The following is a 16,057-nucleotide window of genomic DNA, read 5'->3' as shown; positions in this document are numbered from 1 at the left end:
AAAATAAACCCCGTCTGGGGTAACACAGTCCAACAAATGTTTAGCCCCCGCACGCCACCCCAAGGTCCTCTGTCCCATCTCTGGTCCTGTTTGAGCACTTTCCCCCTTCTTGGGATTCGCACAAAACTAGTTGCCTCCTCGGCCCTTTGCCACTCAGCCTGTGGCTGGTGGAGGGATCTGGCCCTACCCACTACTCCAGGTCCTAACCCAGAGACCCTACAACTAGTAGCCACCTGCTGCTTCCTTCACTAGTGTCTACTGCTGCATTCCTTGGGCTGCTTACCACTCTGTCTCATCAGCTTCTTGGGTCCTTGGCCTGTTCCCTGTTTAAGTAGGGTCTCTCCCAAGTCCCCTTGCTGAGAGAGTCCATAACACTCTCTTCCATGTTCTCTCAGGGTTCTTTCTCACAGGCCCTTCACCTCATGAGCTTATAACAGTCTCTGGCCCTTCTTGTCAAGTCTCTCTCTCCCAGGCCTCTGTGCTTGAAGAGCTTCACAGTCCTATCCCTTCTTAGGCAGGGTTTCTTCCCATTCTCCGTACGTGTAGAATCTCCCAGCCTTCCACTACTTCTCGTCCCAGCCAACAACTGCTCTGTCCAGCTGCTGCAGCTTCCTCAACCAGCCAGGAACATCGCACTTCTTCCTCTGGCTTCAGCCAGCAACTGAGCTGTCCAGGCCCTGCAACTCCTTTTATATGAGCCTTCCCTTCAGCCTCTCTAGGCCACTTGGATGACCCCACTCTATTGCCTTTTTTTCTGTGGCAGGGTGTGGTAGGACTGCAGGGTCTTCCTGATGGCCTCAAAAGGCCTGGTACACCCCATCACAGTCACCATGTTGAAATTCAACACGGTGACTGTGATGGGGTGTACCAGGCCCTTTGAGGCCATCGGGAAGACCCTGCAGTCCTACCACACCTACCATTATGCAAATATAATCCTTGATTCTACACTGGAAACCTTTAGTACACAACCCTGAGCCTTTGAACCTCAGATAACATCAGTGGATTTCACAAGGTCAGTGAGAGGTCCACACTAGTGATCTCAATGCAGGATCAAAGCCTACAGATGCAGGCATCATAGCTCAGTATATACTTTTCTTCCTTATGAAGAAAGCTTTCTTATAAAGAAGATTGACTTTGTATCACACAGTTTGTCTTTTGCCATGTGATAATTTTAATTTGTTTTTATAAATTCTTTAATATAATGTTTAATCTAGGTTGTTTTCTTTTCATCTTTCATAAGTTCAAATACATATCAAAATAATTTTTTGTCTGAAATTTATCTTTTTTAAGCTAATTTTGTAGAAAAATTTACCTGTTACGCTGCACATTATACATGGAAAAACTAGCCCCAAAGGAGTCATAGTATGCTTAGATCTTTAATTTCCTGGAAATTTAAGCCAATGGACTCAAAACAGAAAAAAATCATTGAAATATTCCTTAGAGTTTTGCTTGGCATATTTAAATAATAAAATTAAAAAACATGTTTAAATATTGAATTGTTTATTATTTTCTTTTAAAAGTTCATTTAAAAAGTTCATTAAAACCCTAAAGGCTTCTGCTGTGCAGTTGAAGCAAAACATAGTCAACTGTGAAGGGTAAAAATTGTATCTTTTCAAAGAGAGGTTATGATAGTAGGGTACCAGCCTTGCATATATTCACACACTCAAAATACATGTCTGTTTACCAAATGCCTGAGGTTTGTACCGTTCCAGTTATGAAAATTCATCTACTATTCAGAAATCAACCTTGCCCTTAGTTATTGGCAGTAAAAAAATGAATCTAAAGACTTTCACTAACTTGTTATCCTTCAATCTTTTTTATAGCATCAGAAGCTTGGAATTGCTCTCTTATCCTCATAGTACAGTGTATGCACATACATCATGATCTGTAGATATATGCATACACATCATACATATAACATACACATACACATCTAATCACATACGTACATATTATGCATTATGTTATTATACATGCAGCTGGTAGCACTGACATTATTAAGGCTTCCTATTATAAACCGTATTTTCAGTTGCTTATAACTTTGCCAACCTTTAACCCATATGGGTTGAGTTTTCCATGCCAGATGTCTGCCTCAGGTGGAATTTTCTTTGGAAGATTTCAGCTGAAACAGTTGAGATTCCTGAAAACGAAACTATGGAAAAATGCATTGTTATGCCCATGTAAAAAAAAATCCGGGGACCTTTTCCTTGACAATCTCTAATGCATCTATGCTTTGGAGCAGGGACTAAAAATTTGGCAGGTGCAACATCAGTTCTGGCATTTCCTAACTTTTCAGTGCTTGACTTTGCAACCTTAATAATAATCTTTTAATGTACCTTTTTGTGGACATGTATACACAGTATGCATATGTATATGATCCTGTAAAGTAGTGGTTTTCAAACTAGGGCTGCTGCTTGTTCAGGGAAAGCCCCTGGCGGGCCGGGCTGGTTTGTTTACCTGCCACGTCGGCAGGTTCAGCCGATCGCGGCTCCCACTGGCCACGGTTCACTGCTCTAGGTAAATGGGGGCTGTGGGAAGCGGCGCAGGCTGAGGGACGTGCTGGCTACCCTTCCCGCAATCCTCATTGGCCTGGAGTGGCAAACCATGGCCAGTGGGAACCGCGATCGGCCGAACCTGCGGATATGGCAGGTAAACAAACTGGCCCGGCCCACCAAGGGCTTTCCCTGAACAAGCGGCGGCCCTAGTTTGAGAACCACTGCTGTAAAATTTATGTACAAGTACTGCCTGTGTGTACGTGTGGCATACGCATATTCATGAAGTAGAACTTCATCAATTTGCATTATGATCATTTGTGAATTACTAAGATTTGCAGTGAATGAGGCAGACTGTACACGGGTAGTGGATGATGGTGTGATCTATAAATGTGATGATACATAAACACACAGAGAGATGCTTATCCAGTGTGTGTAACCATCTAATAGTAAATTTAGCTCAGAACTGGGAGGTACACAGTACTGTTCATTAACATTCTGTATTAAATTTTAGCATGAGACAATTACAGTTTGTCATTATCTTCTTTCCCAGTTGTGATAATGAGCCTTACTTGGTTAACAAAAGATCTCTGGACTAAAATTATTCTGTTGTTGGGAAGTTGGAAAATTAAAATTTGTTGTTTGACAATAATATTTCATTGGTCTAAATAAACCAAATTTTCCTTCAGGTTTGTGCTTGAACCTCTTCTGCCAAAAAAGATGCATTCTAAGTCTCAAGATAAGTTGGACAAGGATGACCTAGATAAAGATAAGAAGGAAAAGAAGAAGGAAAAAAGGAACAGCAAACACCAAGAGATATTTGATAAAGAGTTGAAATCTACAGATATTTCTCTGCAACAATCTGAAGCAGTGATCCTTTCAGAAACGGTAATGTTAACAAACAGTTTTATTTAATTGTGGGCAATAACTCGGACATTTTTTACAATACAGAAGGGTCATTTTGACAATTCATTTTGTTTTTAGACTTAAAATAACTCTGAGAAAAAAATGTATACTCTTTAAAACATTCATTAGTGTACCAAAAGTAGATATTTTACTAAACAAAAAGAACAGAATAATGGTATTTCGTATAGACTTTCTGTAAGATTTTTATATGTGGCCTTTTGAAAAATACAATAGTTGATAAAATTAAAGAAAATTCAGTTGCACCATTCATAGCAGGGATTCTTCTAGTTGCTGGTCATGTGAGATTCTGATGGTTCTTCCATGTGGTTTCAGTTATCTTCTGCAAGATATAGTTGGTGGATATATTCTGCACCAAAAAATTAAAAATTCCATGTACCATATTTTAAATTCTGCATATTTAATTTGTCAAAATAATATAATCACCCCAGTTTCTGTTATTTCGTTAATTTATTTCAAAATACCTTTCAGCAACTCTGTATCAATGCAGACACACACAAAAAATTCCCCCAGGAGTAGAGTTAAAGAAACCCCTACGACAATCCAGTTCCTTTTTCTCTGCCCCTCCCCCCTCCAGAGCCCAGCCCGGAGCCAGACACCCACACCTCTTTCCCCCAGAGCCCAACCGCGGGGCACCCCCCTCAGCCCAGACACCCACATACCCTACCCTCTCAGAGCCCAGGAATCCAGATGGAGAAACAGCCTGATGCTGGGTCCCAGGCTTGTGTGGAGTTTCCTGCACACTGCCTCCTTTCTTCAGGGCATGCCTGGAACTGTAGCTGCCTGGAGCCCGCCAGCTCCGTTCCCCTCCCACCAGCAGTGTCTTCTATTTGTGAGCTGGGCTCTGCCAGGTCCAGCAGCTCCTAGTGGCAACCAGCAGCTCTACAGCCCATTTCTATGGGGGAGGAGGAGGGAAAGGAAATTCTGCACAGAACATTAATTTCTGCACAAATTCTGCATTGCAAAGTGACACAGAATTCCCGCAGGAGTAATTCTTGGAAAGCGATTTTTAACAGAAACATACATACATTTTCATCAGTTCACTGGTGGCTGTATGTAAAGATATTTATTATAGTGTATCTCTTCTTTGAACCCCACCCTTCTTTGCAAATATTCCAATTTACCAGGACCACCCCACTGGTGTATGTAAATACTGAAGTTTTATTTTTTAAATTGAAAATTAATCCATTTTTTTCTAGAGTAGTAACCATAGCCTTGGAAGCTCAGGAGGGGCATCTATTTTGATGCTGTTGGTTTAAAACTTTGTCCTCAAGAAATACATGTAATGGTCTCTTCTCTGTGTTAGTGTCATGATTACTAGAGCAAAATTCCCTGTTAGCAGGATCCCTGTCTGGTAGCTGGAGTTTTGTTGTGTGCACCCTGAACAGACCTCAGCAAAAACTTAAATCAGAATCCCTGTGCTCTCCATGGATTTGGCACAAAGACTATTGAAATTAGAGTTTTTCCATTGACTTCAATTGGTTTTGAGTCAAACCCTAGGTTTGTTAAAAGGGAGATTCTCTCTACCAGATCTAGCAGGAAGAGCTTTCTTAGCCTCTTCTCAACCGGAAGACACATTTTGCATAAATTTCCAATGTGCCTCATGTGTTTGGCACAGTGCAGTCAACTGTGTGAATATTAGGGTCTTTTAATAGGCATATTTTGACTGAATCTAAGCATTGCATTTGACATATCTCAGATAGATCACTATTGCACTGACATGTCTTAGCTGTTGGGATCAGCAACCCATCTTGGCTGTTGCCATTGATTTCAGTTTGGAAACCTTAGAGTGGATTTTTTAATTTTTAAACTAGTACATACCAAAGGTCCTTATCATATAGTCATGGAGATGCTCAGTGGTGAACATTGTATAAATACTTAGATAAATAATATTTGTCAGTATATAACAGCAATTTACTTAATTTTACTTGCTGTTTTCTGGGTGACAACAACATGGGTTAAGTGACTGCTGCAAATTTTTTTCATTCTTTATGCATGATTTCAGAGTGCAGTTCACAACTGCAGACACTATCAAACATTGATGGCCTAGTCTCAGCTCTTAGGATGGAGCATGTGTCAACACACATCTGACATATTTTGTAGGTAGAATTCACTAGCATTCACAATCTGCTGGTGTGTACATTGAGTAAACTCAGGGGCCCACACCTTGATAGCTCAGAGGGTGTATATGTTCACATCTACACATGAGGAGCTGTGCTGGCAGCTGCAGAGGAAGAGTCTGCCCCCTAGTAACTGAACAGTTGCTCTGCTTTGGCTACAGCAATGGCTGAGGCACCATGCATCCCGCCGAGAAGAGATAAGGAAAGGTTGAAAGGAGCAAAGGTAAGTCTCAGTGAGGTGTGGAAACAGATGTTTCAGTGATGGGCACCTTAGAAATGCCTACAGGGGATATGTAGGAAGTTGGATTAGCGTACACAGGTCGATGATAGACACAGGAATGGATTTAAATAGCAGTCTGCACATTTATTAAGCTAACAATGAGGGAAATGGATTTTTTATGTCTTCCTTCCATGGCCTCTCATCCCAAGAGCACTGCCGAATATTGGAGAGGACAGATCCAGGTTGGTTATACTTGCACTGGTCTAGACATTGCAGTCCTCATTCTCAGAGCTTCTGGTCCTTTTCAGAGATCAAGATTCACAGTCAATGGAAATCTTTAAATCAAGACTGACTATTTATTTTTCTAAAAGATATGCTTTAGTTCAAACAAATTAATTCAGGGAAGTCCTGTGGCCAGCCTGCGCTATACAAGAGGTCAGACTAGACCAGTGGTTCTCAAACTTTTGTACTGGTGACCCTTTTCGCATAGCAAGCCTCTGAGTGCAACCCCCTTTATAAATTAAAAACACTTTTTTATATATTTAACACCATTATAAATGTTGGATGCAAAGCAAGGTTTGGGGTGGAGCCTGACAGCTCGCAACCCCCCATGTAATAACTTTGTGACCCCCTGAGGCGTCCCGACCCCCAGTTTGAGAACCCCTGGACTAGACAATCACAATGGTTCCTTCTGGCCTTCTAGTCTACAAATCTCTTCCCCAAGTCGAGAACTGTAGTCCCAGTCGATAATCTCACCTGGCAGCATGGATGCTGTGCTTCTAAGGCACATCCTGTGCTTGTCTACAGAGATTGAGGCAGTCCTGTTGGAGTCCAGAATGCCTTTCAATAGGAGATGATATGCTGTCAAATGGAACTTGAAAAAGTTTCTGCTGGAGACAGGAACCTTGACCTTGTTTCTTGTCTAATTCCAATTATGTTGGACTTTCTCTTGACTCTGAAATCTCAGCTATCCCTAGCAACTACTAATTTTTACTTATCTGCTTTTTCTATCTACCCATGTCCCTGAGAAAAGGATCAGAATGTTTACATTTTAAAAGGTCTAAGAAACAGATGCCCTCTACCTGAAAGCCTACTGGACCTTGGAACTTGAATTTAACCAAACTTCTGGGAGGGAGCTTTGAACTCATTAAAAAACCTGTATTCACTCTCTCAGAATGTTTCAGTCTTAGTTGTCATCACCTCTGCCAGGAAGGTTTAAGACATACAGTGCTTTAAAGCCAACCCAACTTTTATCCTTTTCCACAAAGATAAGGTGGTACTTAGATTCACTCCAGATTTCTCATTCTCAGAGTGATTGTGTATGCCCTCTAAGGGCTTCTCTACACTTTAAAAGCTACAGCAGCATAGCTGCACTGATGGTGGCTACGTCAGCTTAACTATGCCACTGAGGGGTGTGGATTTTTCACACGCTTGAGCGACATAGTTAAGTCAACTTAATTTTCTAGTGTAGACCAGGCCTAAGTGCCCGCTACTGTTCAAAAATATTTTGAGGCTAGACACGCAATTCCTGCTGTGTCTATAGAGGCAGCAAGTGTAGAAAACAGAAATACTCCTGGCAAGTAACCTCCATTTTCCCCCTTATATAGTATATTGCTCACATTTTTCTTTTCTTAGCTTCAGGCCACTACTCCATGTTCTACCATCTACTAAGAGTAAACATTTCCCTTTTTTTTATTATGATTGGTATATGGAAAGTATTTTTAACAATGGATGGGGCAGAAACATTAGAACTCAAAATTAAAGATAGCAAAGGGAATAAACTGCAAAAAGGAGTTGCCTGTTTTTCTGTCTGATTAGGATTATCTCATTGAAGAGACAGAGAATTGAAAGAGGATTATGGGGTGGGCAGACCAGCTCTGTTGGGACATTTCAATTACGCAAATAAACACAAGCACAAAACGTCAAGTAAAGAGTTTATAGACCCAATTGAGAGCTCCTTCCTAACACAATAGGTAAAAGAGAAACTGAGAATGGGAGCAATTATTGAGAGAGAAGAAAGATTAGAAAGGGAAAGAGATGAGAAGAATAAAAAACGTTAGGTCAATTTGGGAAGAGGGAAAAAAAACTTTATATATGATGAAGTCTTGCATGAGAACACAGGCATTTAAACTTTTAATTAGGGTACATAATTTGAGACAAGTGGCCTAGATCTTTGCTCACCTTTGCAGAGAAATAGCCAGAAGTCTCTCAAAGTGAGCACAGCCTGAGCAAATTAGTGGTACTCGTCACTTTGCTGCACAGTGGTGCAGATACATGTTGGTATTGCCATTGAGGACTCTTGACAACTAAATTATTCATATTAAGATCCTTCCAAGCAGAATTTTCTGTCTTCAGATAGCAGATCTCCATTTAGCTAATTGAATCAACCTATCCATCTTCTAAAAGGGTGGGCTTAACTTCACCGTATTTGCTTTCCTTACACTGGTGAAAGGGAAATCAGTTTTCATTTAGAATGACATTAACCTGCTCTGTCTTAAAAGAAAAGGTCAGTTATTTTGCAAGGACTTATGGTTTCTCCTTTGCCAAATCATATTTTCCAGATATATTTAGCAGTACAGGAAAACACACTGTAGAAGGAGCTGAGCCAGTGTATACACTGAATGATATTTGCAAATAGCCAAATATAGCCATCACTGTCATTTATCTGCCTTAATCATTCTTTCTGAATCCTGAGCTGTCCTCCACACTGAAACAACTGGACTGCACCTCTCTACTCAGAAATATTTGAGACAGTTCAGACTTGTCTAGCTGGCTCCGGCACTTGCCCCACACCACTCCTGTCTTTGTACCTGCTCCTTTGTCTCCAGGGGGTACAAGCAGAGCTGCAACCACACCTTTTAAGGCTGATTTTGGGATATCAGCCTTCTCCCCACTCTCTTCTAAGGGCAAACTCATTCTCTCTATCACTTGTAGGATGAGCAAGTCAAATGGAGAAAGCTGAAGACCAAGAGGGGCTCTCTAGGTATGTTAGGTACTTACCTGGCTCTCATTATTGTAGTATCTGAGTACCTCACATCTTTAATATATTTATCCTCACAACATTCCCGCCAGGTACTATTTCCTGCCATTTAACAGAGAGAGAACTGAGGCACAGAGAGACTAGCCTGGAGTGGAAGCTTGTAGCAGAACAGGAATTTGAATACTGGCCTCCTTAGTCCCAGGCTAGTGCCCTAGCCACTGTAGAAGCAGATCCTTTCAGGAGCCACAGAAAGGGAGCTCTACCATGATTGCTCCCAGCCTATGGACCCTCACAATGTCAGAGAAAAGGTCCCAGAGTTTGGGACTTCTGCTTCCTCCACATCAGCTGAGTCTCTTCCAGAGACACCTCTACAGGGTTGGAAGGGAGAAGTTTCAAGGTTCCATCCCTGGTTCTGAAGTTGTAATTTGGCGAGGACATTTTCTCTTAGAAACTATTCTTCCCAAGAGAAAGAACTGAGCTGTTTTAAGGATGTTGTCCTCCACTTCCTTTCCAGCTGTAGTTTGGAAGAGTTAAAGGGGTGAATAGCACAAAAGTGATCAAGATTCCCATTTCCTTTCATGAATTTCATCACCCCTCAAAGAAGAGGAGCTTGGCTTTGGATCATGAAAAACTTGAACAAGAGAAGCAGGAGAGATTCTCCCCCTCTGACATGTTTGAAACCATGGGGAAGGTAGTAGCCACTATCAAGGTCCAGTCAGAGAAAGAGGATAAGTAGGCCATATGGCAAAAATAGGCCACTGTTATAGTGAAATAAGAGTGTCAACAACACTGTCCCACTGTTTTAACTAAATCAGTTTAAATCATGCTTTTAGTTAAACATGTGTGACTTTCTTACATAGACATGGACTAAGCTCAAATGAATAATATTACTGACATATGAGATTGTTTGCTCTATTCTCAGACCCCCAGGCAAAAAAGACCAAGATAAAATTTGAGACAATAGTTCAGATAAGGGAGATTATTGACGAGAAGTGTCTAAACCATAATTGGAGGACATCAGTAACTCAGCCAGAGGTTATGGGTCTATTACAGGCATGGATGAGTGAGGTTCTGTGGCCTGCAATTATGGCAGAAGGTCAGACTAGATCAGGGGTTCTCAAACTTCATTGCATCGCGGCCCCCTTTGACAACAAAAATTACTACGTGAACCCAGGATGGGGGACCAAAGCCTGAGCCTGCCTGAGCCCTGCCAAAGCCAGAGCCCCACCACCTTGGGCGCCAAAGCCCAAGGGCTCCAGCCTGTAACCTGTGCCCCACCACCCAGGGCTGAAGCCCTTGGGCTTGGGCTTCAACTGTGGTAGAGCACAGATTCTGGCTTCCACCCCAGCAAGTCTAATGCCACCCCTGGCAACCTCATTAAAATGAGGTCACAACCCACTTCGGGGTCCCAACCCGCAGTTTGAGAACCACTGGACTAGATGATCACGATGGCCCCTCCTGACCTTAAAGTCTATGAGTCTAAGAACAAGATAGTCCTCTGCAGCTGAGGCCTGACCTGACAGGAGTAATTAACACCTGGAAGGAGGCCTCATTCCTTAAAAGAAAGAATTAGGGAGATCCTACTATGGTGGCACCCACCTCTCACAAGCACACGCTGGTTGAGTGCATGTGTCTGCAGTCTCTCAGTTTGTGGTGACCCTTACTGGTAGGTTTCTCAGATAGGTTTTCAGTGACTCAGCTTCTGGCCAAGTTTAATACACTGTCTGTATGTGAAACAGAACAAACCTATTCTGGGGTATAGAGTCTTTAGCATGTTCCAGACCTGCTATGGGGCTGTACCCCCAGGGCTTCCTCCCTGGAGACACTGTCTTCCTGCAGCCTATCCTGGGCTCAGTCCTTACTCAGCCCCAGCAGCCAGCCAGGAGCTCTCTCTTGCTCCCCCAGTCCCTGCCAACACTGAGCTGTCCATGGTCCTGCTGCTCTTTCAGCCAACCAGCCAGCCAGGAACACAGTTGTCTCTCCTCCAGCTCCAGGCAGCAACTGATGACTCCAGCCCTGCAGCTCTTTTTATGTGAGCCCGCTGGGCCCTGATTGGCTGCTCCCTGCAGCCTCCCTCATTGGCTACTTCCCCACAACCACTTGAGGCTGCTTGGAGGACTTCTCTTCTGCTCCTCTCTGGGACGGGGTGTGGAAGGACCCTGAGACCTCCCACAGGGAGCCCCTGGGCCTAGTCCACCCCATCACAGAGGTAAATAGATCATGAGGTTGAAAAAGACAGAATGTCTGAGCAAGCTAAGAGGGAGAGCTCCCAGGGAACCATTTACTTTGAAGAAGAATAACAATGGACAAGATAAGTTAGGAATGTAGAGATCAGCTAAGGAATAGGTCAAATGTGGACAATCCATAGACAGAGCATGCTGTATAAGTAGGGCCCTACAAAATTCGCAGTCCATTTTGGTCAATTTCACAGTCATAGGATTTTAAAAATCATAAATTTCATTATTTCAGCTATTTAAATCTGAAATGTCAGTGTTGTCATTGTAGGGGTCCTGATCCAAAAAGGAGTTGGGGAGTTGCGATACTGCTGTCCTTACTTCTGCTCTGCTGCTGGCAGTGGTGCTGCCTGCAGAGTTGGGCAGCTGGAGAGTAGCAGCTGCTGGCTGGGAGCCCAACTCTGAAGGCAGAGCCACTGCCAGCAGCAGCAGCAGCGCAGAAGGATGGCATAGTATGGTATTGCCACCCTTACTTTTGCGCTGCTGCTGGCAGGGTGCTGCCTTCAGAGCTGGGCGCCCACCCAACAGCTGCGATTCTCTGACCACCCAGCTCTGAAGGCAGTGCAGAAGTAAGGGTGGCAATACTGCAATCAGGGGCGGCTCTATGTTTTTTGCCGCCCCAAGCACGGCAGTCAGGCAGCCTTTGGCAGCGTTTCTGCGGGAGGTCCGCTGGTCACACAGATTCGGCGACAGTTCTGCGGGTGATCTGCCAGTCCCGCACCTTTGTCGTACCCACCGCACCTCCGCAGAAACGCCACTGAAGGCTCCCTGACTGCTGCCCTCACAACGACCAGCACGTCGCCCTCCCCCCCACACCCGGCTTGCTGCCCCAGGCACACGCTTGCTGCGCTGGTGCCTGGAACCATCCCTGACTGCAATCCCCCTAAAATAACCTTGTGACCCCCCCTGCAACTCCTTTTTGGGCCAGGACCCCCAATTTGAGAAACACTGGTGTCCCCCATGAAATCTGTATAGTTTTTTTTTGGATAAGCTGAGTGGAAAAGGTCTTAAGGGAATCCCTACATCCTGGAAGACACAGGTTTTAAGGAGAGATGTGTAGGTTATGGAACTGAAGGAAGTATGCCAATGTATCAGTCTGGGGCTATTGTGTATATCTAAACACCCTGGATGCATTCAATTTTGAGTGATTTTGAGGGTTTGGGGGAAAGAGGACTAATTTAACATCTAAGACAGTGGATGGATGGAAGAAACAGTCTCAAAGAAAAAATTATTTGCATGAAACTGAGCTTAACTATGCTTCATGATGGCAACTAGGCTGTCTTAGTGCATTTGTTGCTAGCATCAAGGATTTCAGGCTATTTTTTTTTACTGTAATTTCATTTTAAAAGTATACATTAAATAAAACAATACATGTGTGACTGCTGGAGTGAGGAAAAGACAATATGTTTAACAACCAATTCTGCATCCCTGACTTTTGATTTTTAAGTGTTCTTTAGTTTATGACAGATTTTTTACTATGATGGAAGTTGATGACTATCAGAGTATAGTCACAAAAGGCCAGGAATAACTCCAAACACTGAACAAAAAATTAAAAATTGCCAGACTACATGCTCTAGTTCATAAAAACCTGTGCAGGAAAGGGGAAACCCATGATTTTCCTCAGAACAATTCTCATTAAATCTAAAACATATATCTTATCATTGCAATATTACATTCTAGATCTAGGGAAATGTCTTACTTATCACAAGATCAACAGCTCAATAAGAAGCGCTTTTCTTTACAGTGTAACCTGCTGTGCTGTAATAATGTGTGTTTCTGCTCAGGCTATGTGACACATCATGGTGAAACCATCACATTTTTATGTTTTTGTCCTAATGCAGATCAGTCCACTGAGACCACAAAGACCAAAGAGCCAAGTTATCAATGTCATTGCAAGTGAAAGACGTTTTTCTGTCTCTCCGTCATCTCCAGCTTCTCAGTCAACACCACCTCCAATCACTCCAAGGACCAAACTTCCTTTCAATTTACAGTCCAGTAAGTTTGTTTTTTTAATGAAATTTTGTTTTCCTAAAATATTTTGTGCAGAATGAATTACAGTTCAGCCCCCTTACTCTGAAATGTTTCAGAATCAACTGAATCACTTAGGTCAGAGATAATCCAATGTGTACGTTCACATCATCAGATATAAGTGCATTTTGGGGAGTTAGCAGAGATATGGTTGTTTAAGCTATATTACAGATGATGATTTCTATGACCTGATCACTTGATCATGTTTACATTTCTTACATGTGTTTTAATATCAGAATTAATTTAAAATAATGGGAATATTGTTAACTGACCCTCTCTCTCTCATGACTGTATTTGTCACGTCTCTTTAGAGATTTAGTGTAAAAAGTTCAGTGACTGGAGTTTTGGTTACTTTCATTTAATACCATCCTCTCTACCTCTCTATACATAGGAAAAATACCGCTTTTTTTTTAACACACACAGGCAGGCCTTAATCCTGCAAAGCATTTCAGATGATTTATAAGTGTTATCGTCAAATATTTCATCAACATCTGTTCCCAAAGATTCTCGCCAGCATGCTCCGAGTTCTCTCTCTGAGTTTTACTGCTACTGACCATAAGATGTAGGTTGCAGATACATGCTATAGTAAGGAATTTACTCCTTAGGCCTATGCTATGGTACATCTGTTGTGTTTGTCAAGTGACAAAAACAATTTTTGACTTTTTACTAAAACAAGAAAAATTGCTTAAAGAAATAAGTTTTCTGCTCCTTTTCACAAAGTCGTTTTTTAAAATATCGTTGTTTTATATGTGCCTAAAGATTCATGCTGTGCTGGCTTCTGTAGAGTACAAAGGTTGAAGGAACTGTCTCCAGCTACTGTAGTTAGTACCTGAGATGGACTTTCCTTTTGTGTGTAGACATAGAATAGCTTGTCTTTTCCCTGCATCTCTCAGTGAATTCTTCTGTAAACTTTCATACACTGGCTTCAGTCTTCAAGAACTCCTGTTATATAACTGGATGGAGTATAACTCCCATTTTGTGTACAAAGTTAGCTTCCACAAATTGCCTTGCAAAGTGTCCTGTTGTTGACACTTAGCTAAAAATCTCACTGGGCACTAAACTAGTAAAGAAACATTTAGAAAATAAGTCATTTTTTATGCAAGTGACTAACTTCTATTACAGAAAGCAAGAATTACAGATCTGGGAAGTTCACGTTTGCTTTATTTATTTCCTTTGATATTTCAAAGTGCTTTGTTTTTAAATAAGCAAAATTTATTGGAAAGAATGTTGACACACAGCAAATTTATAAACCATAATCCAAGACTTCTGTATTCCACATAACTGTATCAACAGAATTCACTGTGTGTAGCAAAAGTGTGTTATAGAATCTGGGGGAGAGGGAGACTTGTTTGTTTGGGTTTTTTAATTGTTTCTAGACCTCCTGGTTGGAAAGATAACCTCAAAAAAGTGAACCAAGTGTAAATCAAATGTTGCCTTCCTGAGTTTCTAGCCTGAAACAATAATTCTGACAGGTATAAATTTTTGAAATCCAAAAATGACAATCTAGCATATTGAAAACTGAAAATTTGGAAACATAACATAATCTGAATTACATTTCACAGTGGCTACTGTGCTAATTATATATTCATTTTCATATTTAATGCAAACCTCCTTTTTAAAAATGTATCTGAAGCTATCACATAGTTTTGAGAATGTTTCTACCAGATTCCTGCAGGGTCTAGGACCTTGCTCCATTATTTAGGTCCAGCTTGCTACAGAGTACACAGAGCCTTGACCTTAATCATTCAAAGAATTATAGCTCTAACATTTTTAAATAATTCCTGGATAATAATTTTTGTGAAGCAAGCTGGCTAAAAAAGAGTTAATCTTATATTGAGCTATGAGAATAGTGCTTGCTTCTTGACTATCTAGGAGAATTAAAACTACAAATTGATAATCTGCTCCACAGAATCAAAGAAGATGGAGATGAAAAAGACTGAAGTCATCTAGTTGATCCCTGCCAGTTGAGAATTGTTCCTAATGGCATATAGTAAATAAAGTTAAGGGATACACAGACAACACTGGATGATTGTCATCTCTGATAAAGTACCCTGCACAGTTGTAGCAAAAAGAAATTATTAGACTTATTTACACTTAAATGTTCAGAACTCAAGATGAATTCAGGCTTTTGGGTTCCAAGAGGAGCTTGGTAGGGGGTACATTGTCTGCAGGATATCACAAATAGACATACAATATTGAGGTAAACAGTTCCTCCCCAAATCATAGCAGTGAAATTATGTGGTTTTGTTTAAATAACTTTTTGCTGCAGTAAGGTGACTTTTGGACACACTTGTGACTGCCCATTCAGACCATATACTTATTTTATATATGTTAATGGTCTGCTAAGTGAAGTGCTGGACTTGGTCCATGGCTAAATTTGAACTTTGATTTTAAATGAAAAATAGACTGTGTTACAAATACTGTATATAGCTGATCGCAGCGGCCCAGGAGCCGGCCAACAGGGCGGCTAACAGGGGAGTTTTGAGTGGGAGTTCCCATTGGAGGAGCCAGGTATCTTGTGTTTGCGTCTGTCTTTGGGGTGCTTGTGTCTCTCTCTGTCGGGGCAGACTGCTGAGCCCTGATTAGGGGGCGGAGCTAGGCGGAGGAGGGGGCCTATAAAAGCGGCCGCCCAGCCAGGCAGCGGCACAGCTGATCGCAGCGGCCCGGGAGCCGGCCAACAGGGCGGCTAACAGGGGAGTTTTGAGTGGGAGTTCCCATTGGAGGAGCCAGGTATCTTGTGTTTGCGTCTGTCTTTGGGGTGCTTGTGTCTCTCTCTGTCGGGGCAGACTGCTGAGCCCTGATTAGGGGGCGGAGCTAGGCGGAGGAGGGGGCCTATAAAAGCGGCCGCCCAGCCAGGCAGGGCACAGCTGATCGCAGCGGCCCGGGAGCCGGCCAACAGGGCGGCTAACAGGGGAGTTTTGAGTGGGAGTTCCCATTGGAGGAGCCAGGTATCTTGTGTTTGCGTCTGTCTTTGGGGTGCTTGTGTCTCTCTCTGTCGGGGCAGACTGCTGAGCCCTGATTAGGGGGCGGAGCTAGGCGGAGGAGGGGGCCTATAAAAG

The 16,057-nt window shown here is 42.4% G+C and overlaps 1 protein-coding gene across 2 annotated transcripts in view; it reads left to right on the top strand.

Moving 5' to 3' along the window:
- The window catches only part of DOCK1 (dedicator of cytokinesis 1), a 561,291-nt gene that overhangs the window by 494,405 nt on the left and 50,829 nt on the right, over positions 1-16,057 (top strand). For both annotated transcript variants that reach the window (XM_045023408.1, XM_045023406.1), the window contains exons 49-50: positions 3,182-3,380; positions 12,812-12,965. In XM_045023408.1, coding sequence (XP_044879343.1) covers positions 3,182-3,380; positions 12,812-12,965 — 353 coding nt within the window. The remainder of the gene's footprint in view (positions 1-3,181; positions 3,381-12,811; positions 12,966-16,057) is intronic.

Source organism: Mauremys mutica, chromosome 7, assembly GCF_020497125.1.
Source record: "Mauremys mutica isolate MM-2020 ecotype Southern chromosome 7, ASM2049712v1, whole genome shotgun sequence".
Taxonomy (NCBI): Eukaryota; Metazoa; Chordata; order Testudines; family Geoemydidae; genus Mauremys; species Mauremys mutica.
The sequence above is the reverse complement of the archived record's forward strand: the minus strand, read 5'-3'. Positions and strand labels throughout refer to the sequence as shown.